This window comes from Malus sylvestris, chromosome 16 (genome assembly GCF_916048215.2).
Source record: "Malus sylvestris chromosome 16, drMalSylv7.2, whole genome shotgun sequence".
Lineage (NCBI taxonomy): Eukaryota > Viridiplantae > Streptophyta > Magnoliopsida > Rosales > Rosaceae > Malus > Malus sylvestris.
The window spans coordinates 24199879-24221705 of record NC_062275.1 but is presented as its reverse complement, the minus strand read 5'-3'; the positions used below and the strand labels follow the sequence as shown (position 1 = coordinate 24221705).

Sequence of the window (21827 nt, the reverse complement as noted above, 5' to 3'; positions counted from 1 at the left end):
AATCCTCCTCCATGCAAATCTCGAATAAGCTTTTCCCGCAAGGAAGAGATAGGAACACATAATTGGTTACCTTTGAACAGAAAACCTTCGTTGATAGAGTAATCTGCCATAGGTTCATGATTGATGCATTTCCTCCATATTTCCTGAAAATCATCATCGGTTGTATACAACTCCTTTAAGCACTCGAAACCCACAACTTCTTGGGAAAGAGTGATTAGCAATGATGCTCGTCTACTCAAGGCATCGGCAACGGTTTTGAGCTCCAGATTTGTGCTTGATAACAAATGGAAATTTTTGCAAGAACGTTACCCATCTGATATGCATTTTATTAACATGCTTCTGATTGTTAATAAACTTCAAGGCTTGATGATCCGTGAATAACACAAATTCTTTCGGAATGAGATAGTGTTCCCATTGTTTTAAAGCTCGAATCACCGCATAAAACTCCTGATCATAAGTGCTCCATTTTTTTATGGGCTTCACTTAGCTTTTCAGAGAAAAAAGCTATAGGTCTCATCTCTTGGGAAAGGACAGCACCCACTCCCACTCCACTTGCATCACATTCGACTTCGAATACTTTCTCAAAATTTGGAAGAGCTAACACCGGAGCAGTACAAAGCTTCTCTTTGATCAAAACAAAGCTTTGTTCTTGTTCATCTCCCCAACGGAACTTGCCTTTCTTCAAACATTCTATAATGGGTGCGGTGATGGTGCTGAAATGCCGCACAAATCTCTGATAAAAAGTAGCCAAGCCATGAAAACTCCTCACGTCGGAGACGGACTTCGGAGTTAGCCAATCTCGGATGGCCTTGGTCTTCTCATCATCCACCTGAATACCATTTTCACCAACCACAAATCCTAGAAATAGCAATTTAATTGTACAAAATATGCATTTCTTGAGATTCATATACAATTTATTTTCTTTCAAAACACCCAAAACGTGTCTCAAATGCATCATGTGTTCTTCTCTGGTCTTGCTATAGATTAAGATGTCATCAAAGTAAACCACAACAAAAAGACCAATAAAGGGACGAAGAACCTGATTCATAAGCCTCATGAAGGTACTCGGTGCATTAGACAATCCAAATGGCATCACTAGCCACTCGAACAGTCCATCCTTGCTCTTGAACGCCGTTTTCCACTCATCTTCAGGCCTGATTCGAATTTGATGGTAGCCACTGCGAAGGTCAATTTTTGAAAATAATTTCGAACCTTCAAGCACATCTAGCATGTCATCTAACCGAGGTATTGGAAATCTGTATTTGATGGTGATTCGGTTAATAGCTCGGCTGTCTACACACATACGCCATGCCTTTTTCTTTTCCTTGTCTTTCTTTGGAACCAATAGGGCAGGTACTGCACAAGGGCTCATACTTTCTCGGATAAACCCCTTTCGCAACAAGTCTTCAATTTGTTCCCTCAAAATCTCATTTTTTGCAGGGCTCATTCGATAATGGGGAAGATTTGGTAGGCTAGCTCCAGGTACCAAATCAATTTGATGTTGGATGTTCCTCATGGAAGGAAGCTCGTTAGGTAACTCGTCAGAAATGAGTTCATGAAATTCCTCCAATAATTGTTGCACTTCTGAAGAGATTTGTTCCTCTTCTTTGTTTTCTGTCAATAGTCCCTTCATCACGATCGGAAAGAAAGAATCTGCTTCTTTTATGGCCCCTTCAATCTCCTGCTTATCACTAATTAGAGTGAGGAAACTAGTATTCTTTGCTTTTGGTACTTCAGAGGGCGAAACAGGAGCCATCGCAATCTTCCGATTATTCCAAGTAAATAACACCACATTATCTCGACCCTTTAATGTCGAATCCACATCAAACTGCCACGGTCTCCCTAATAGTATATGACAAGCATCCATATCAATAACATCGCAAAGTACTTCATAACAGTAATGCTTACCAATGGAAAGTGGGACACGACAAGTTTCTGTGACATAGACGGAAGGTCCTTTCTTCACCCATCCAAGTGAGTATGGGGTGACATGAGGCTCCGTTGGTAGCTGTAAACGCTCCACCACTTTCTTGGCCACAAAATTTTCACAACTTCCATTGTCTACAATCACTTCGCAAACTTTGCTGTTGATGGAGCAAAGAGAACGAAAAATGCAGTGTCGTTGCCCATCCTTTTTTGGTGTTAAAAGAACTCGCTGCAACACCAAAGCGAGACAATCCATTCCTTCTTCAGTTGCGAATTCAACGCCTTCATAGTCATCATCACCAACTTCTTCTTGGTCCCCTTCAGCCTCCAACAAATTGGCTTGTCTCCGTTCAGGACAAACGTTAGATCGATGCCCGATTTTGTTGCAACGATAACAAATGTCTCCCATAGGCTTGGTGTACGGATTCTCCGTTAGAGGTTGGTTTCTATTCTGCCCCTTGTTAAAAGTTCTGTTACTCCCTTCATTTGCTGCTCGAGAAGAAAAACTTGAAGGTTTCAATTCTCCCGAACTTTGTGGCACAGATTTCCCTTTGTCAGTGGACGAGACAACAGGGTTTTCAAAATGCTCTGTCACGTTCCTCCGGAAAGAGGTTTGTCGCCTTTCTTTCTCTATTATCTCCGCCTTCAAGGCCATGTTAATGGCCTCTTGCAAACTCCACAGATTTTGCAGCCCAATCTTTTCTTGAATGGAGGGTTTCAATCCATTCACGAACCTTGCAACCCTTTGATTTTCTGTCTCCATCAGATTGTTTCGCTCCGCAAGTCTCATGAAATCATCTGTATAATCAGTCACGTTTCTGTTGCCTTGGACGCAGCTGATGTACATACGATACAAAAGCTGTTCATAATCCGCAGGTAAGAAACGATCCATCAAGAGTTGCTTCATTTTTCTCCAAGTGCTGATTCGATTCTTTCCTTGCCTCTACCGAGTATTTTGTAATTGATCCCACCAAACAGCAGCAGTTGCTTTGAGACGGAAGGCCACCATCTTCACCATCTTTGTCTCGGGAACCTCCATGACATCAAAGAATCTTTCTACTTCAACTAGCCAATCCAGGAAATCTTCGATTTTAAGGTTTCCTGCAAAAGTTGGAATGTCGGCCTTAATCCGAAAGTCATCAAAGTTGTTGCAGTTTTGATGGTTTGGATTGTTAGCTGCATGTGGTTCCACATCTTCTTCTTCGGACTCCGATTCGCTGTTTGATCCCAAGCTTTGTTCTCCTTGAGATCTCGATGCGGACAACATGCTCGTGTTGGCGGGGAAGAGTGTATGAGCTATTTTCTTCTTCTTTGGGCTCCACATGAGGTGTGGGCTCGTGCCCCCCGAGCGTTGGTGTTTGGCCTACAATAGCCACAAGCTCCATCTTAGCCGTTATCGGTTTTGATATGTCGGCTTGGTCTTCTACAACCATATCTATTTTCATAGATTTTTCATTGGGTGGGGCCATTTTTTGGCCTTCATCAACGTGTATGATTTGTTCTTCCTTGGTTGTAGTAGGGTGAGTGTGCTTTGTAGAGGGGATTTGACACATTTGATCTATCAACTTTCTCAAAGTTTCTCCAAAAGTTGTATAGCTTTCCTCCACCCTTTTAAAACATTTAGTCACCTCTTCACCATATTCGATGCTTGCCACATGGAGTTTGGACACCTTCTCTAATTTGCCCACCTCTTCTTTGTAGAGCTTTTCATCCGGATGATCATGAGTTGGCATCTCATATATTGGCTCTATGTACTCATTGGAAGCATTTTGATACTCAAAGCCATTTGTTGGCCTATCATAGTATTCATGAAAGTGATTGTCTTCAAAAGAATAATAACCTTCATCATAGCCATAAGTTGGCCAATCTGCAAGATTATTATTTATTTGATGGCCATTATATGGCCGACAATCATGTTCCATGTGACTTGAGTACTCTTCAGCCATGTACCCATAAGTTGGCAACTCATAGGTTGGCTCTATGTGATAGCCATAGCTTGGGCGCTCTTCAACACCGTCATCCTCCGAAAAAGCAGAGGAAAGTGACTAATATTGCAGATTGCTTGTAATTTATATGACTGGAAATAAGTACATAAAAGCTACAAATGAGATCGATACCTCAAGTGAGCAGCAGAGCTAATAAACTAGATAAAAGAAGGCTTTTGGCAAATCTGGTTTGAGCAGAGTTTGTGCTTTTGTTTATTTGATTGAGTGTCCATAATCCTTGTGCATCTGCTCCTTTTTATAGAGGTCTGGAGGAAACCCTCCTGCTGAGGTTTTGTACTTGCCCAAAAGAAGCTTGGGCAGCTTGCATTTCCTTACTTGGGTAGCTTGCATTGCTTTTGCCAACTTGCATGTAGACACAATATTAAAAGGGGAAATTACATCTCCACCACATGTTTTTAGCACATGTTTTCCCACTTGTAATAAACTAACATTTAAAAGAAACAAGTTGGCTAGTTGGCTTCTTTCATCACACATTCTTGCCCGAAAGCATGCATGGTGTCTTTCCACCCACTTGCATGAAAAAGCATGCACTTATCTTGATTAAACAATTCTCTTGGCAAACCTCCACCACCCAAACAAATGGGAGAAACAATATTACAGTGCCAAACCCCTCCACTTGAAGCCAAATATCTTTCCAAATTTAGCTTTCTTGCATATTAATCCTCCAAATGCCATATTTTACCCAAATTGCCCAAATAAGTAAAAATGGGTATATTTTGAGTGCAAACAATTAGTAGACTGCTGTTTCGATGACTTTCTGCAAAAGATGGCTCGAGTCACCTTTGTGGGAGAATTATTTTAACACGTTTCTGCGAAAAGTGGCTCAAGCCACTTTTATGGGAAATTAATACCCCTTTTATGATTGCGCCCTTTTGTCTTCCGACGTTCCATCTCCTCCTCGATCCATTCCGCCATTTGTTCTACATCAGGTTAATTGGCTATTTTAAAATAATTTAAAAAATTAATTTATCAAAAAATAGTTTAGAAGGTCAATTCCAACTAGTAATAGTTCAGTGGGCATTTTACCCCGATTGCATAACCCCAAAATCCCCTCATACGTCCGTAGATTTCCACCCGCGACATTCACTCCGTAGGTTTAAACCCTCGTCGAAGTCTATTTTATCCTTCCCTGCAACTTCATTCTTCTCTTCTCACTGCCATTTTTCACTTCTTGCTTTGCAGGGATTCGGACGTAGATGGCAATCTCATCGCCCGGAGAAGCCGTCGCCAACAGCCAAGACATACTCACACAAATCCTCCTCCGACTGCCCACAAAATCCCTCGTCCGCTTCAAATGCGTATCAACCCACTGGCTCTCTCTCATCTCCTGCCCCCAATTCATCGCCGCGCAAGTCCGCTGCCAAGGTACTCTCGCCCCCTCCGGCCTCCTCTTGAACAATGACTACTTGCCCACCCCAGAATTCCAATATGTCTCTTTCACTCACTCGAATCACCCCAAATTCGATGCGAATCCCCCTCCGTATCTGAGTTATCTGGGTGTTCCACGCATCAAAATCCTTCAATCCTGTAATGGGTTGCTCTTGTGCTCCTCTGCCTACCTTACGGACGACCCCGATTTCAAGAACACAGCGTTTGATTTTGGTATCCCACATGATTTTATTACTTTTGTTAGTGAGGACGATTGTGGGATTAGAATCTTTGTTTGTAATCCCATCACCATGCAGTTCAAGACCATTAATCTTCCGAGCGATGAAGTTGGTTGCGCAGAGATAGAGGGTGTGAATATGGCTTTTGATCCGACTCATTCACCCCACTTCAAGATAGTGTGTGTACTGAGGAGCTCGAATGGCGCTGACGAAGTATATTCGCTTCGTGTTTATGAATCCCAGAACAACGCTTGGAAGCCGTCTCTAATCAATTTTGATCCACCAGAAGCAACACATTTCGGTGCCCCTGTGTTTTTTAGGCGGGCAATTCACTGGTACAGTGAGGAGCAGACTTCCCTTTGTTTCGATGTGGACGAAGAGTGCTTGAATCCGATTCCCATGCCGCGATACCTAACCCGTAACACTATCCAGTATTTTGGGGAGTCTCGGGGCCAGCTGCAGTTGATAATGCACACGACCTCGGATGTGGAATTTGATGTGTTGGAGTTGGAGGAGGATTACTCTGGTTGGCGGCTGAGGCACCGTGTCAATCTTGCTACCTTTAGAGTTGAATTCTGTGATATGTATGGGGTTGGCAGCGAATGGTTTCGTGTTTCGGTTTTGAGAATGGTTGAAGCAGAAGCAGAAAGGCAGGTGGAATCGGAACTGGTGCTATTTGTTTGTGGTAGGTTATTCTCTTACAGATTGAAGGATGGTTCGTTGAAGCAGCTCATGTGTCTAGTTCCATATGAGAAAGCTGAGTGTGAATGGGAGAATGCCTTTCCATTCATAGAGACTCTCTGTCCTGTTTGAGCACAATTCCCTTGTTGATGTAAGCGTGTTTCGTTGTCTTAATTTCGTAGTCTGCTTTTGTTCATCTCACTTCTTTTGCTCAATGTCATAGAAGGTGCTTGTGAAATGACGCCAGGGTAGATCATAGGTACAAATGGTCGAATGTCTAGCCATTCACGCACACTACTGTCCCATCTGAGCGCTTAATTTCCTCTACTTCTCTCAAGTAAGACTTGTTTAGCTTATGTAAATGTGTTCCGTTGCCCTAATTCGATAGATATCGCTCCTTTTCGTGTAATTCAATACGTCTGTGAATGTAGTTTGGAAATTTTATGTTCCTTAATGGTATTGTGCTTCTGTCCTGTTTGATAAGCTGTTCATCCAACAGTTCAAGGCCGTTTCTTTCCCCAACCAGTTTCGTCAAATCTGCGGCGTACTAGCTGCGCATTCGGCTTTTTATCACCCCCACTTCAAAATACTTTGAGTCCCAAACCAACACTTGGAACCCATCTCCAATACTATTCCACCCGAAAACCACACATTTCACTTTCCCTGTTTTTGTCCAAGCTTGCAATCCACTGCTACAGTCATGCAGCAGTTTCCCTTTACTTGTTATCGCCAAAGAATCCTTCAGTGCAAATTCCATGCCTCTCCGGAGTTTGACGAGTACTACGAGACTGGCGTTCGCCGATATGTATGGGGATTCAAGCGTCTTGTTTCAGGGGTTATGAGCGTGGTTCGAGCAGAAAGGAAAGAGGAATAGGAGTAGGTGCTGTTTTTGTTCGGCACGGTTGTCTCCTACATTTCTTCCGATGGCAAACTGAAGAAGCTCATGCGTTTAGTTTCTAGTTGGTTTTGATCAAATTGGGACTTTTTAAGTTGTTTAATCGACACCATGAACTGTGCTACTAGAAGCTTGGTGGTGTTGCAGCCAGAAAAATTTTTGCCTTATTTTCAGAATATGAATTGAACCATATGTACACGGAAAATAATATGATCAATCATCTAAGTATGCACCATCAAATGTATATACTTCAATGTGACAACAACTGCTACGATCCAATGCTTATGCCTCCGTTTCTCAAGAAACATGATCGCATCTCTTATTCAGACGAACCGAATAAATGAAGGATAAAAGTAACAAATAAATGAGGAACCAAGGATTCATGCAGATAAACTGAACTGGAGAAAATATCACAAAAGGCACAAGTTTACCAAATTGAATTTACCAAATTGAATGACATTATGATCCATAGATCAACAACGAAAATGAAACACTTTCCATCTACCAGGAGAGGGATACTTGTGGCCTCGTAAACGTTCTATGACTAGTCCCACAGTTATTATCAAACATTCCCAGATTACTCATATAAACTTCCTGTATGGTCTGCCTGCATCCTCATCTTGCATGTGCTGTCATCATAGAACACAAAATGTTGGTCAATCAGTTGACAGCAAGACTGGAATGTCAAAATTGTTTGTGCGGTGATAGTGTGAGCACTCGCTCAAATGATTAACCCACCAAAAAGACAAAGATGCAATATAAATGAGTGATCATCACCCATAGCAACCACACAAAATACTAGGGATAAGTACACTGATAAGTACCTAATCAAAGTTTTTGTAGTTGTATAAACGAAATGAGGGTAAGAGTATTAATGCTCAAGACTAATCCTATCTTGCAAAACAATAAGTCTTCAATATTACTATTAACTTTCAGTACTCGAAGTTTTTGAAAAATCTGTCTACTTTGAAGCCTTTATCCTTACATGTGTTCATCTCTGCAATAAGTACAACTGACTATTGTGAACATGGAAAATCAGAAGTGTCAAACAATGAATATAAAGTGGGATAAAGTATGCAACAAGAAAAGAAATCACTAGGCTGGGGGAGGAAAAGAAGTTGGACAAAGGGCATGATTTTACAACAAAAAAGATATCCGATAATTTGGCAACTGATTGCCAACGAACAGGTTCTAACAATGAAAAATAATGACACCACTGATGCAGAAAGGACAACTTGCTTCGCATACTAGGACCATACCTTCTGATATACAACAGGAACTAACAAGAAAAAGAAACGCGATGCAAAACAAGAATCAAATAGAAAACTAAGAAAAACGTTAGCTAAAACCTATATATTTCATCTCTCCCTTCCCCACTAAAAGAAAATACTAATAAGGAATAAGAAGATTCCTGGCAGGCAACGTTACATTGTCCCTTCAACCCCCTTTCCTACCAAAAGATTTCACCCATAGAGACACCTCTTCGACTATCTATGTTAATTGTCACAGTCTCAGGGAAATATTACTGGCATTTTTCCAACAGAATGCACAACCCAAGAAATGCTCTAAAACCCACAGTGATGCAGCTCTCCAATATGGATGAGTGACCCGAGGGACATTTCAAACCCATTTTCCAATCTAGCCTACGCATTTTCTTACGATTTCACCACGCAAGAAAGGCTTCTCAGTGTGTATTTAACTCCCAGTACAAAAGGGTTATTTATGCCGAACCCAATTTTTATGAAAAATTATGGAATTTGCCAAAACTACTAAAAATGCCAAAAGAATATAGCTCAAACACTTCACAAACCATGATTCTGCACTAATTTTACGACCCCAAAGCATCTGTTCCTTCCTAAAACGCAATTTGGGTCAAAACCCAAATGTATCAACATTCCATAATTTGAGAAAAATGATATCTTAGAAGTCAAATAATCTCTGAAAATTATAAAATTAAACCAAAAAACAGCTAAAGCGAGGTATTGAGGAATCAAAAACCAAGAGATCCGGAACCCTAATGCGATCGATTAGGCAAAATCGAAACGGATCCACCGGTTTAATTTCCAAAATTAAATAAGTAAATAAACATAAATTATTGAGCGAGAGAGAGGGAGGGAGTTACGAAGTCTCTGACAATGCCCTTGTAAACCAAGATAGGGATGGCGATGCCGAAGATGCCAACGAGGGCGAAGTTGCGGCGAGTCCAGCGGAAGTTGTGCTCGAGATTTTCTCTGACGGATCCCCACTCTTCTATGAACTTGTTCTTGTTTGCTTCCATTCCTCCCCCCATTTTCTTCTCGTCTCTGCTCTCTCTCTCTCTCCCTCTCTCTCTCTCTCTCTCTCTCCTGCAACACTCTGCTGTTTGTAGGGTTGTATCGAATTTACCTGAATTGAAATGCTCGGGCTCAGCTATGTCCGTCTAATCCTCTGTTTGGCTGCAACGATAACTCATTTTTTTCTTTTTTCTTTGTTTTTTATGGGGGGGGGGGGGTTTTGATACAGAAGACTTGGTTTTAAAATTTTGAGATTAAACATTTATGCTTTCTAGAGTTTTAATTAAACATCTTCCTACAATTTAGTACCATATGAATTAGAAGTAGCCTTTTTTTTATAATTTAAATTACCCAACTTGCCATTATATAAATATACCTTTCAATTCCTAGATAATACATCAAAACTCCTAAAATCTTGCTGATAAATATTGTAGAATTTAATTTCAATAGAAAGTCTTTCAAAATACACATAAATGCGACTTGCCATTATATTTAATATACCTTTTAATTTTTTTTAGATAATATCTCAAAACTCCTTAGATCTTGTAGGTAAATATTGAAGTATTCAATTTTAATAAAAAGTCTTTCAAATTACACATGAAACGTTGATTTCTTCTTGGTACATATTTGATATGTTACTTAATATATCTTCTTGGTACATATTTGGTATGTTTGTTTTCTTTTTTGTATGTATTTGGTTTGTTTATATTTATTTAAAAAAAAACATATTTGGTACATATATTTCCTCTCGATTAAACATATATTTCTCATTGGTACATATTTGGTACGTTACTTTATATATCTTCTCGGTATGTATTTGGTACATTCATATTTCTTTTTTGTATGTATTTGGTACATTTATATATTATTTTGGTACGTTTATATTTATTTAAAAAACATATTTGGTACGTTACTTTATATATCTTCTTGGTACGTATTCGGTACGTTTAAATATATTATCTGAATGTACTAGCTTCAAGCCTCCGAAAATAGAAAATACGTCTAATTATCTCATATGATATCAATATAAAATAGTGAAAACAACCACTAATTGAAATGGATAAGACCATTCAAAATTCAAAAATGAGGATTACAGAATTCTAAAGAGTATTAGAAAAGTGCAGGGATTCTAATTTTCCTTTTTTATTTTTATTTTATTGTTGTTACATTACTTATGTTTATTTTAATTTGTTACCTTATAAAAATTATTTTTATTTTGATACATTAGCCATTGCATACTTGGGTTGGGTGGCAATTTGTTGGATTGCAAAAACATTAAGGACTTCCAATTGAAAAATAAAATTCTTTGGGGAAGTAATTGAGGATCTAAATTTGATAATTTCTGGTTTAATCCAAGTAGTAAGGGTGAAGTTAGCGCATTTCTAATTGAGTTATTAAATAGGACAGCTACCGTATAATACAAATATAAGGACAAATTGAATTTATAATGGATCGCAAAGTGAATCTCTAAAATATAAGAACTCATTACATACTTAACGTATGTACCCATATAGGGACAAAAATGGTGAACCTAACCCACCAAACTAAGCGCTGCTGTGCAACAAGAACACCTCTTTGCCCGAAACGCGCGGGTGTTGTGCCGATTGGGTCCCAACGCACATGGTTTTTTCTCTATTTCTTTTCAACTGCTTCAATGAAGGGTTAAGATTTATGTGGGGGCTTTCAAGTTTTCAAATGAAGAGTCACTCATTCCATATAATTTTGTTTGTTTAATTACTGATCTATTTTATTCAATAATGTAGTCAATCTAGTTACACTTTTTTGTGAAAAAAAAAAAAATTGGTAGCAAAATTTGAATTTTTTTTTTTTGTCGAAATGTTTACAAAAACACTTTAGGACAACATTAATGTAAAATTAATTTTAAAAAAAATTAACACAAACAAAAAATTTGCACCTAATCAAATTATCTCCTAGGATTCCTCAACATAATTTATTAGGATTTACACAATCAAGCTGCTAATGAAATTAGGACTGCAACACTCCTCTTGAGTGTGTAAATACTCAAGTAAATGGCACATCAGGTCTTCATGTGATTGTGTAGAAATAGTTGATCAAGTCGTCTCGCCTAGTTGACACAATGAATGAATGCGAGTCTCAAAACAAAAGGAAGAATACATAGGTAGTAGAACTCACAAAGTCTCACTATGGTAAAAGCAAGGTAGGATAAAACCCATGGTTTATGGACAAAATAAAGGAGTTGTATTGTCCAAACTAAATGTCTTCAACAAGCAGGATGCATACAAGGGTATAACCAGTCCAGAATAGGTGCTTTATTAAAACCACGTCAGGTAGCAAAAATCCAATGGAAAAAATTCTCCTAATATAGGAGAAAATAGTACATTAAAGTCAAATGGGTATATGTCTAGATACTTTTCATGAGTTTGAGAAAACTTACAAATGAGAATTTCAAGCATTACAAGTGAGATAGTTACGCATACGAATTCCTTAACAAGTTTTTGGTAGGTAGACTTCAACAGAGGTCAGCAAGGTTGTCATGGGACCGGATCTACTTGACTTCAATCTTCTAATGCGATGCTGCTGTGATGAGGGCACAAGATGCTTGGTGCTAACTATGTTGATGTATTATGTATTGGTTTGGTCAATAAATGAGACATTGTCTTGTAGGAACTCAACGATAGATGAAAAACCACATGTGCTTCAAATATACTCAACAAGAGCTTTCAACCCTATTTCTCACATGTGGCCTAGTGAGGCACAATGAGCTGTGTAACAATTTGAAGATTTCGCAAATATTACGATGTCCCTACGGGTAAAGATAGGCACAGTGCTATATCTTGTCAACATATCAAATGCGAAGGAAATATCTTGTCTACTGCAATGAACTAAGAACAACACAACGCTAATTGAGCTTAGATATGAAACTTCGGGTTCCACAATCTTTTCATGGATCTCATTTGCATCTAACAAATAGATGATCTAGGAATACTAAAAAGGTAACACCTTCGGGGTGTAGTTTAACTGGTGGATACCATCTAAACAATGCTCGAATTTCAGGTCAAGGCATAAACGAGTTTTTCTAAGATGCTTCATCTCAAATCTTTGTAATGGCATTAAACAAGCCTCCTGTGCCTGATTTCAAAGGTTCAGTTCCTTTTTGCTCCATATTGACTTTCAGTGGAGTCAAGTAGATTTTTCCTGTTTTATTTACCATAATGCCTACAACATTATTTTTTGTGACTAAATGTTGACAACATTGTAATTATTGCCAGCTCATTTGCACTTCTCATTCAGTTTACAGCATTTCTTCAAAAGTTTGACATTAAAGATTTGGGTCCCCTCAGTTATTTTTTGGGCTTACAAGTTACTCATGATTCTAATAGTTTCCACATGCTTCAATTCAAGTATGCACATGATCTTCTCCAAAAGTTTGAAATGGTTTTCTGCAAGCCTGCTTCTATATTGCTCACCACCAAGATCGTTTTCACGTCGTTTGATGAGTCCCTTCTTGCTTTTCCTACTTCTTATCTTGAGTTCGTTGGCCCCTTTTGTATCTTACTTTAACTCGCCCTGACGTATCTTTTGTTGTCAATATTATTGCTCAATTCTTGATTTCTCCTCATATTACTTATATGATTGCTGCTAAACAAATTTACGTTATGTCAAGGTACTATGGATTTTGGTCTTACTTTGACTAATCAGCTTACTTCCGCACAATTATCTGCTTATGACGCTGATTGGGCAGGTAATACAGACACTCGTCCCTCCTATCACTGGCTATTTAAATCACCTTGGAACGAATCTCATTTCTTGGTGCTCCAAAAATCAACTGATGGTATCTAGTTCCAGTGTTGAATCAAAATATCCGTCTCTTGTTCATGCATGTACTGAGCCTACGTGGATTTGTTATCTTTGTTGATGCACAAAATCGAAGGGGTCTTGGAACAACGTAAATCCGACCGTGAATCTGCAAGAATGTAAATAACACAAGATGTATCGTGGTTCACCCCAATGTTTGGGCTACGTCCACATTGATATTGTATTTCTCTGAGAGGATTGAGAGGGAGAGAGAAAGCCTCTGTAATGAGAGTCTTGAGGGGGTGAGGAAGCTTTGAGAGGGTGAGGGGACTGGAGGTTTGTGAGGGTGAGGAGGCCCTTTTATAGAATAAGGGCTCTTCCCTTTTTTACATATTTGCCCCTCTATTTATTACATAATTACATTTGAGTCCCCCGAGTATTTATACGAGGTCTAAATACGGAGGCCCTAAGTATGGTACAAACAGTAGTCCCCCAAGTCTTCAGCCAAGAGAGTCTTTTGGCTGGAGACTTGAAATTCAGTCCATGTGTGGGCCGAAGTAACTAGATGTCGTCTTGAACTGATACTCGATATGAGGTAGTGCTTAATCTGAAATGATGCTCAACTAGAAGTAGCACAAGTTGCGAGGCTGCTCTGCTTGTGGCTTATGTTGCCTTGGTTGGCTCTGTTTGTGGCGTTTGAAGGTGAGGGAGTCCCTTTTATAGAATAAAGGCTCACTCCTCAATACATAAATAATGGGCTAGAGTCCCCCAATATATGGTACATAATGTAGTCCCCCAAGTTTTCGATCAATAGAGTCTGTTGGCTGGAGACTTCAAATTGAATCCATGTATGGGCCGAAGCGACGGTTGTTCGGAGGCGGTATTTGTATACCCTGCACTGAAGCTTTATGAAGCTTTGTAAGTGAAGCTTTTGAAGCTGGAGCTTTTCTAAATGAAGCTTTGAAAGCTGGAGCTCTGTAAATGAAGCTTTCGAAGCTAGAGCTCTGTAAATGAAGCTTTTTGAAGCTGATTAACATGAGTGATGCTCATGAATGTTTATGTTGATTGACATGAGTGATGCTCATGGATGTTGACATGAGTGATGCTCATGAATGTTGACATGAATGATGCTCATGAATGTTTATGTATGATTGACATAAGTGATACTCATGTATGTTTATGTATGATTGACATAAGTGATACTCATGTATGTTTATGTATGATTGACATGAGTGATGCTTATGTATAATTTTGGAGTACTGGACGTACTTTTGATCACCTGGTTGGTGATAATAGCGGCAGACTGCCGAATAATTTTGGAGTACTGGGCGTACGTTTGATCACCTGGTTAGTGGTAATAGCGGCGGGCTGCCGAATATTTTTTTGTAGTACTGGGCGTACTTTTGATCACCTGGTTGGTGGTAATAGCAGCAGGTTGCCGAATAATTTTTTGTACTACTGGACGTACTTTTGATCACTTGGTTCGTGATAATAGAGGGTCTGGCTCTTTTGGGCATATGGGCCTTCGCCAGCCCATTATTTTGGGCTTGCCCTTTTTTTTTATTTATTTTTTATTATTACCCTCTGATGGGGTTTATACAGATGTCTCCGAAAGATAAGAAAAATAAATTACATGTTTTCAGCATGTTGATGGGCATCTTTTGGTTCAACAGAAAGTGGAGACAGGAAACCTTAGTGGGCATCTTCTTATCTTTAATCATGTTATCACGTGGGATAGTGGACTAGTGGAATAGTGGAGCATCTTTTTTCGGCTTTTCCTTTTTTGATTTCTTTTGCCTTTACTTTTTCTTTTCTGCTTTTGTTTCTCATGTGCTCCCGAGGAGAGCCTCCCTTTTTCTTTTTCTTTTTCTTTTGCTTTTACTTTCTCTTTTCTGCTTTTGTTTCTTTTCCCACAGCCTGGTTGTTGCTGGGACCTTTTTTTTTCCACTTTGCTTTTTCTTTCCCTCATCTTGAGATGATGGCCCACGAAGGCCGGTAGCAGAGACTGTCCGTAACCCGAATAATCATACTCTACCAAGTTGACTCGGAGGTGGAGACTCAACTCATTGGATAACTCGTACATCTGACCCATATCAGCTGTGTTCCCATGCGAGTGCAGAATAGTGAGCTTCATTTCTGGTCTCCGTCACTGAGGAAGTCCACAAGGCAGTTCTTCGCAGAGTTGCTTCAATGGTTACCGCAGGCGATTATGGTCAAGAAAATCAGCGAACTTGTAGAAGGAGACTATCACGAGAATCTGCGAATCTGAGTTATCCGACTCAGGCAAATAAACATTGACAAGGAAAGTAGTTATTATGATACCATTCGTCCACCACAATTTAACTTGGCAATCATCTGCTCATGAGCAGGTTGGGGTGGAATGAAACCTAATTAACACCACGATCATGCCTTTCTAAGACATACTTAACAACAACATTAACATCGCCAAAAAGATCTGTGTTCATCTGACTTAGTCGCAGAATGTCATCTTAGGGAGATACGGTTTTCTTTTTCAAGGAATTAATGTCCCAAACGCGGACAGTCTGATATAGAGAGGTAGATACAACAAGGTCCTCTTTAGAATGGAATGAGGCACACATGACATAATGATTGTGCCCTGTCAACACTGAAATACAAGTACGTGACTGCCAGTTCCATATACGAATAGTCTGGTCATCGCTAGCAATTGGTTTTGGGTCTCGAAGAATATGACTCGGTTGAGATTTAACGGCAGAGAACAGGGATTGCTTAGTCGACTCAGGCAGTGGGGTCGAAACGAATCTGTGCCATAGAGATCGAAACCAGGATTGCTCCCCTGCCACATGTTGCAAGCAGAAGGCAAGTTGGAACTATCCATTGAATCTTCACCGCATATTATCCCATCCATCCACTCATCCGAGTCGAACTCGACAGGGCCAGTGCCGCCCAAATCCAAAAACCTAAACTCGGCAGAGTGGTGATCCAAGTTAGGAGATGAAAACCCAAGCTCCCCACCAGCGTTAGAACTTCCCGAAAGCTGAAACTGGTCTGAAAACCCCTAACCCGATCAAACCGAAGCTCAAATTAGGGCTTTGAGTGGGAGTGTGGCGGTTGTTGTTGGGCCATGGAGTGAGGGAGAAAACACCGAGCAGCTGCTGGCGGTGATGGTGGCGTTGTTGTTGCTACTGCTTCTGCTGTTGCTTCTGTTGGATGACTTGCTGGGCAATCGCCATTAGATTTCCACTATCAATGCACATATATGCCATTCTCTATCTGTGAGTGTTCTTCACCTTCTTCAAATGGTGCGAAAGTGTTGAGTTGCCTCACAAAGCTTGAGAAATTATTATGCTTGAAGTACTTGGGCAAGAGGCTCATCACTAAAATATATGGGTCCCACACCACAAAGTTTCCCCCTTCTCTGCTCCATGACACGACCCGATTCGAATCTGGGTCGTCCACCATATCATATGTCTTGTTCAGAAATGGCGGAGGGATCATCATCACCATCGAGTCGAAATCTAGACCTGATTGAGACGAACTCGAACCCGGGTACTCTTCTTTCAATGGGTTGCTGTTGAAATGCAAGATAAAAGGCAGAACTGCGGTTGTCATAAGCTTTATGCTTTCTTCTAGTTGCTGTTGTTGTAGTTTGTGCCCGTTTTCAGCCATAATTAGTGCCTGTAAGCTGTAGGAGAGAGACAGAGAGATATTTTGAGTTTGGGTTTTCGGATTTTGATTTCTTTAACCCTTAAGTATGGATTCAGATTGGAAACTGTGCTAGTACTGACTGCGACTGAAGGGAGAGAGAGAGAAAGGTTACTGGGTTTCTGAGTTTTTTATGATTTTACAGATTTTGCAGATTCACAGTGAATGTGAAAAAATGAAAGAGAACCGACATAGTTTTTCATGTCGATTCCCACAGACGGTGCCAAATGTTGATGCACAAAACCGGAAGGGTCTTGGAACAACGTAAATTTGACCGTGAATCTACAAGAATGTAAATAACACAAGATGTATCGTGGTTCACCCCAATGTTTGGGCTACGTCCACATTGATATTGTATTTCTTTGAGAGGATTGAGAGGGAGAGAGAGAGCCTCTGTAATGAGAGGCTTGAGGGGGTGACGAGTCTTTGAGAGGGTGAGGGGACTTGAAGTTTGTGAGGGTGATAAGCTCATATTTATATATATTTTACATAAAATTCACTTGTCTTTTCTTAGTTAGTTCCTTATATTTTTGAGCTATTTACTATGTTTTTGTGTTTTGTGTGATTTATCAAGCAAAGAAAAGAAAAGTAGCACAAGTGAGATATTTAGTAACAAATTCGTCAAAACTGCATGTGCAGATTAGCTGATTTTGGAAGCATGTTACGAACAACTCAGAATGAATGAGAGAATGAGCCTTATATGCTTGGGAAGCTACGGATGTCTATTTTCTGGAGAAATTTACAGATTGTTAATATAATTTTTCTAGAAGAAGTTATGGGCATTGTAACATTGAAAGGTTCAGAAAATGGTTAAGCATATTTGGCTAATAAATGAAAAAGTAAAGGCACTTGTTTTGTGTTTTGCTTTGTCATCAACACTCAGCAACAAATGGGGTTATGATTGCACTCATTTGGCTTTGGAGCAAGTGGAAATGCACAGCTAGAAGAGAAGGCATAAACACATGCAAAGGGAGGAGACATCAAACAGCTCACACACATGCAAGGATGACATTCACACACATGCAAACTGCATGGACAGGTTGGAGGACAGAAAATGTGTTTGTTTTGTGGTTGAAATGATGAGGAACATGTGTGTGCAAATGGGCAAAGGAAACACACACACATGGGCAAAGGAAAGGCACGACATGGGCATAAAATACACCACTACATTCACTCATTACCACAACATTCACCCTTGTCCCCTTCATTATTTCTGTTTTCATGCACCATTACATTTAATAATTGCACTCAAGTGGTGCACATCCCTTGTCCCCTTCACACATAAGATTTTATTCATTTTCACCTTTAATACATGCACTCATTGATGCACCACTCTTTCACTTTCCTTGCCCATGCCGTGCATCATGAATCCACCTGCACCTATGACTAATTTCTGCACCATTCCACCTCCCTTTCCTTTATCTACCATGTGCACAATCATTCATGTTCCCCACTTGCATTCATAGCTGCAACACCACTCCATTTCATCCCCCATGCTTTTCATCATTACTTCACTTTCACCCTTGAATCATTGCTCACACCACCATCCATCCCTCCATGTTGTGCACTTCCTCTATAAAAGGAAGTGTGTGTGGCAGCCATTACATTAAGTTTTTGCTTGATAATTCATCCCCAATTCAATACAACTTTCATCCAAACACATCCATTCACCTTCACATCCATTTCTCCATACAACCAAACCTTCAAAAACTCACCACACCTTGTGCCGTAGCAAAGGAAGGGAAGGAAAGTGCTTGGACGTGCATGCTGTCCAACTTGGATCGTTGGAGCGTTTAGGTGTTTTCTTTCTTTTGTTTTCAATGTCTAAATTTGTTTATCTTTGCTTTGTAAGTATGAGGAACTAAACCCCCCTTAGCTAGGGGGGAATTCGAAACCATGTTCATACTTGCAATATGAATTGATTACCTTCAGTTGTGATTTCATAAGTTGTGAATTCAATTTGTTTAACTGCTTGATTGATAACTTATTCGTGTATGTTTATTAAGAGTGCACACTTAGTTTGCATGCATGAATATGATGCTAGAGTATAAAGGAGTTTCACCTAATAGTTACAAATTTATATTCACAAGTAGTGGAGGTCGCTTATAAACAATCGCGTTAAATGAATTCTTAGCAGGAGTTTCATGCTCATCATAGTACCGAATGTCTCATCAATACTTATTGTTTTCATGATGTTTAATGATCTTTGATTGTATCTTTATTGTACTGTTCACGTAAAGGACTTTTGAAGAATGCTTGAATTGTTGTATTCGCTTTCCCATCCAATTCAATAACTTAAGGAGAACTTGAAGGTTAATTTAAGCGGACTTAATTAACCTGGGTTGTTGAGTTTCATGATTGATCGAAAGAACAACTGAAAATTGGTTTGTGTGCAAGTATGTCATGTGTGGAGAAGAACCCTCTAGCTAGCCCATCATCCATAGTTTAACCCATCACCCATCAATTCACCTAAATTTGTCTAAGAATCTGTTTAAATTGTTCTTGCTTTGTTTTCCTTATTTTCGTCCAAAACCAAAATCCCCTTTATTTTATTAAGTCATAGTAGTTAGTACTTGCTTTAGATTGTGTTTTTAAGTGTTTTAAGTCAAGATAAAATCAATTTTCGTCCAAACTTTGTGTTAGTGGCAGAAACTGCCTTAGAGTTGTTTTTAGGCAGTTTTGAGTCTCTATAATATGTTTTGAGTCTTGTGACTTTGTTTTGAGTCTTGTAAGTTTAATTTCATGCTTTTAAGTTTGTTTTCACATATTTAAGTCAGTTTCAAGTGTTTTAGCAATCCCTCCTAAACCCCGGCCTAGAACGATCCCTACTTACATTCTTTACTACAATTGACAACAAGAGGGTTTAATTTGTGTGTTAAGTTATTTTCGCATCAAATTTTTGGCGCCGTTGCCGGGGATTAGCAACATTGCTAATCCCTTGTTATTTCTTTTTTTTTTTTTCGTGTGCTTTTATGTTAGTTACTGACCTTGTTTGTTTTCTTGTTTTAGGTACCAGTTTATGACTCGGAGTTCTCATCCGATTCGTGAGCATATCTTGGACTTTGACGACGATTTTGAGAGGACTTTGAGAAGGAATAGGAATCAGCAAGATTGTAACCCACCTATTCCTAAACCTGAGTTGGAAGAACATCCACTTGAAGAAGAGGAGGAAGATCCTAACATGGCAGCGCATAATCGAACAATCAATGAGCTTTCCACTTCGGGATTGGACAATGCCGCTCCCCTATGCATCCAATACCCCCTGGCTGCCCTAGGGAAGACGAACGAGTTCGAATTGAAATTAGGTTTGTTGCATCACATCCCTAAGTTCCACGGGATGTCCATGGAAGATCCTAATAAACACTTGAAGGAGTTCGAGGTTGTTTGTTAGAGCATGACCCCTGTGAATGTTGATGGGAGCATTCTGAAAATAAAGGCTTTTCCCTTTTCTCTCTTAGAAAAGGCTAAAGATTGGTTGTATGAGCTAGCCCCCGGAACTGTCACATCATGGGAGAGTATGAAACGGGCATTTTTGGAGAAGTTTTTCCCAACCTCTCGAGTCATTCTACTACGCAAAAGGATTAGTGGCATTCAGCAAAACCAAGGTGAATCATTTCCCACTTACTATGAGCATTTTAAAACCCTTGTTGCTTCATGTCCACAGCACCAGATGAATGAGGAGTTTTTCTTCAATATTTCTACGAAGGGCTTCTACCAATTGAACGCCAAATGCTAGACGCCTCAGCGGGAAGAGCTTTGGTGGACAAAACACCCATGGCTGCCAAGACCTTAATTGCTAACCGAGCATTGAATGCTCAACAATATGAAGGCGTTGGTCAAAGAGACACCCCACGGCAGCAAGTGAATGAGGTAAGTTCCACATCCGACATTCAATCACAGTTAGCTAATCTTACTTCCATTGTGTCTCAGATGGCCGAAGGAATGAGGATGAAAGAACCAAGTGTATGTGGTGTGTGTTCTATCCAAGGACATGCCTCTGAAAAATGCCCTCAATTGATTGAAAATGGTGGATAGGAAAGCGCCAATGCAATTGAATTTCAAGGCCACAACTAGCCAAGGAACGATCCATATTTTAATACGTACAATCCAGGTTGGAGAAACCATCCAAATTTCAAGTGGAGGGAGCCCCAACAATCCCAACAACAATGAGGCTTTAAGCAGCAACCTCCGGGCTTCTATACTAAGCAATACGCACCAACACAAGCCCCACAACAACCTGCCCAAAACACCTCAGGTACATCTTTAGATAATGACACACTTCTTAAGTTACTCACCAATTTGTCTCAAGGGCAAGAAAATCAAGCCAAAGCAATGCAAAACCAAGACAAAAGGGTGGACCAAATGGAGAAGCAAATTGGGCAGATTGGGAAGTTTGTAGGACAATTCAGAGAGCAAGGTAAGTTGCCTAGTTCGACCGTTGTCAACCCGAAGAGAGGATTTGAATATGCAAAAGCCATGAGTTTGCGAAGTGTAAAACAAGTTGGATCTGATCCCCAACTGTCCAATTCACGTTCCAACGAGGTTGAAGAGTTGATAATTGAAGAGGAGGAGCAAAGTACCCCAACGGCAAGGGTGGAAACATCTTTGCCGTAGGCCCTAAAAGCCCTTAAACCATCCAATTCGGCCAACAAAGGTAAGGAAGTTCCAATTTTGATTAATTCTAATGTTATTCCTCCAAATGTACCATTTCCTTGTAGGTTTATGCAATCAAAGAAGGAGGAGGCTGAAAAGGATATTTTGGAAACGTTTAGAAAAGTTCAAGTCAATATACCACTTTTGGATGCAATTAAGCAAGTTCCAAAGTATGCCAAGTTTTTTAAAGAACTTTGCACAACTAGGAAGAGAATTTTGAGCAAGGAGGTTGTCAAGGTAAGTGAAAATGTCTCAGCTGTTTTACAGCGTAAACTGCCCACTAAATGTAAGGATCCGGGTAGTTTTACCATTCCTTGTGTAATTG

At 39.8% G+C, this 21827-nt stretch overlaps 2 protein-coding genes across 3 annotated transcripts; one reads left to right on the top strand and one right to left on the bottom strand.

The window, feature by feature from the left end:
- The first annotated feature begins 4920 nt into the window (after positions 1–4920).
- Positions 4921–6674, top strand: LOC126607537 (F-box protein At5g07610-like). 2 transcript variants are annotated; one of them, XM_050275161.1, is made up of 2 exons: positions 4921–5022; positions 5115–6674. In XM_050275161.1, exon 2 carries the CDS (start codon positions 5129–5131, stop codon positions 6350–6352), a length of 1224 nt encoding a protein of 407 aa, XP_050131118.1. In that variant the 5' UTR covers positions 4921–5022; positions 5115–5128; the 3' UTR covers positions 6353–6674. The 2 variants fall into 2 exon arrangements, with proteins under 2 accessions (XP_050131118.1, XP_050131119.1); XM_050275162.1 differs by having other exon boundaries at positions 5008–5026.
- Positions 6675–7480: 806 nt separating this feature from the next.
- LOC126607539 (uncharacterized) lies at positions 7481–9594 on the bottom strand. The gene is made up of 2 exons (XM_050275165.1): positions 9238–9594; positions 7481–7744 (listed from the first exon to the last, which is right to left on the bottom strand). The coding sequence occupies exons 1-2, from the start codon at positions 9403–9405 to the stop codon at positions 7697–7699; spliced, it is 216 nt and encodes a 71-aa protein (XP_050131122.1). The 5' UTR covers positions 9406–9594; the 3' UTR covers positions 7481–7696.
- Between the last annotated feature and the right edge of the window lie 12233 nt (positions 9595–21827).

What these genes read in the sequence shown, in the direction of transcription:
- LOC126607537 (XM_050275161.1), top strand. Translation starts at nt 5,129, where the DNA reads ATGGCAATCTCATCGCCCGGAGAAGCCGTCGCCAACAGCCAAGACATA.
- LOC126607539 (XM_050275165.1), bottom strand. Translation starts at nt 9,405, where the DNA reads ATGGGGGGAGGAATGGAAGCAAACAAGAACAAGTTCATAGAAGAGTGG. An exon ending in AGGGCATTGTCAGAGACTTC is followed by an intron (nt 7,745 to 9,237) that starts GTAACTCCCTCC and finishes CTATGATGACAG; the next exon opens with CACATGCAAGATGAGGATGC.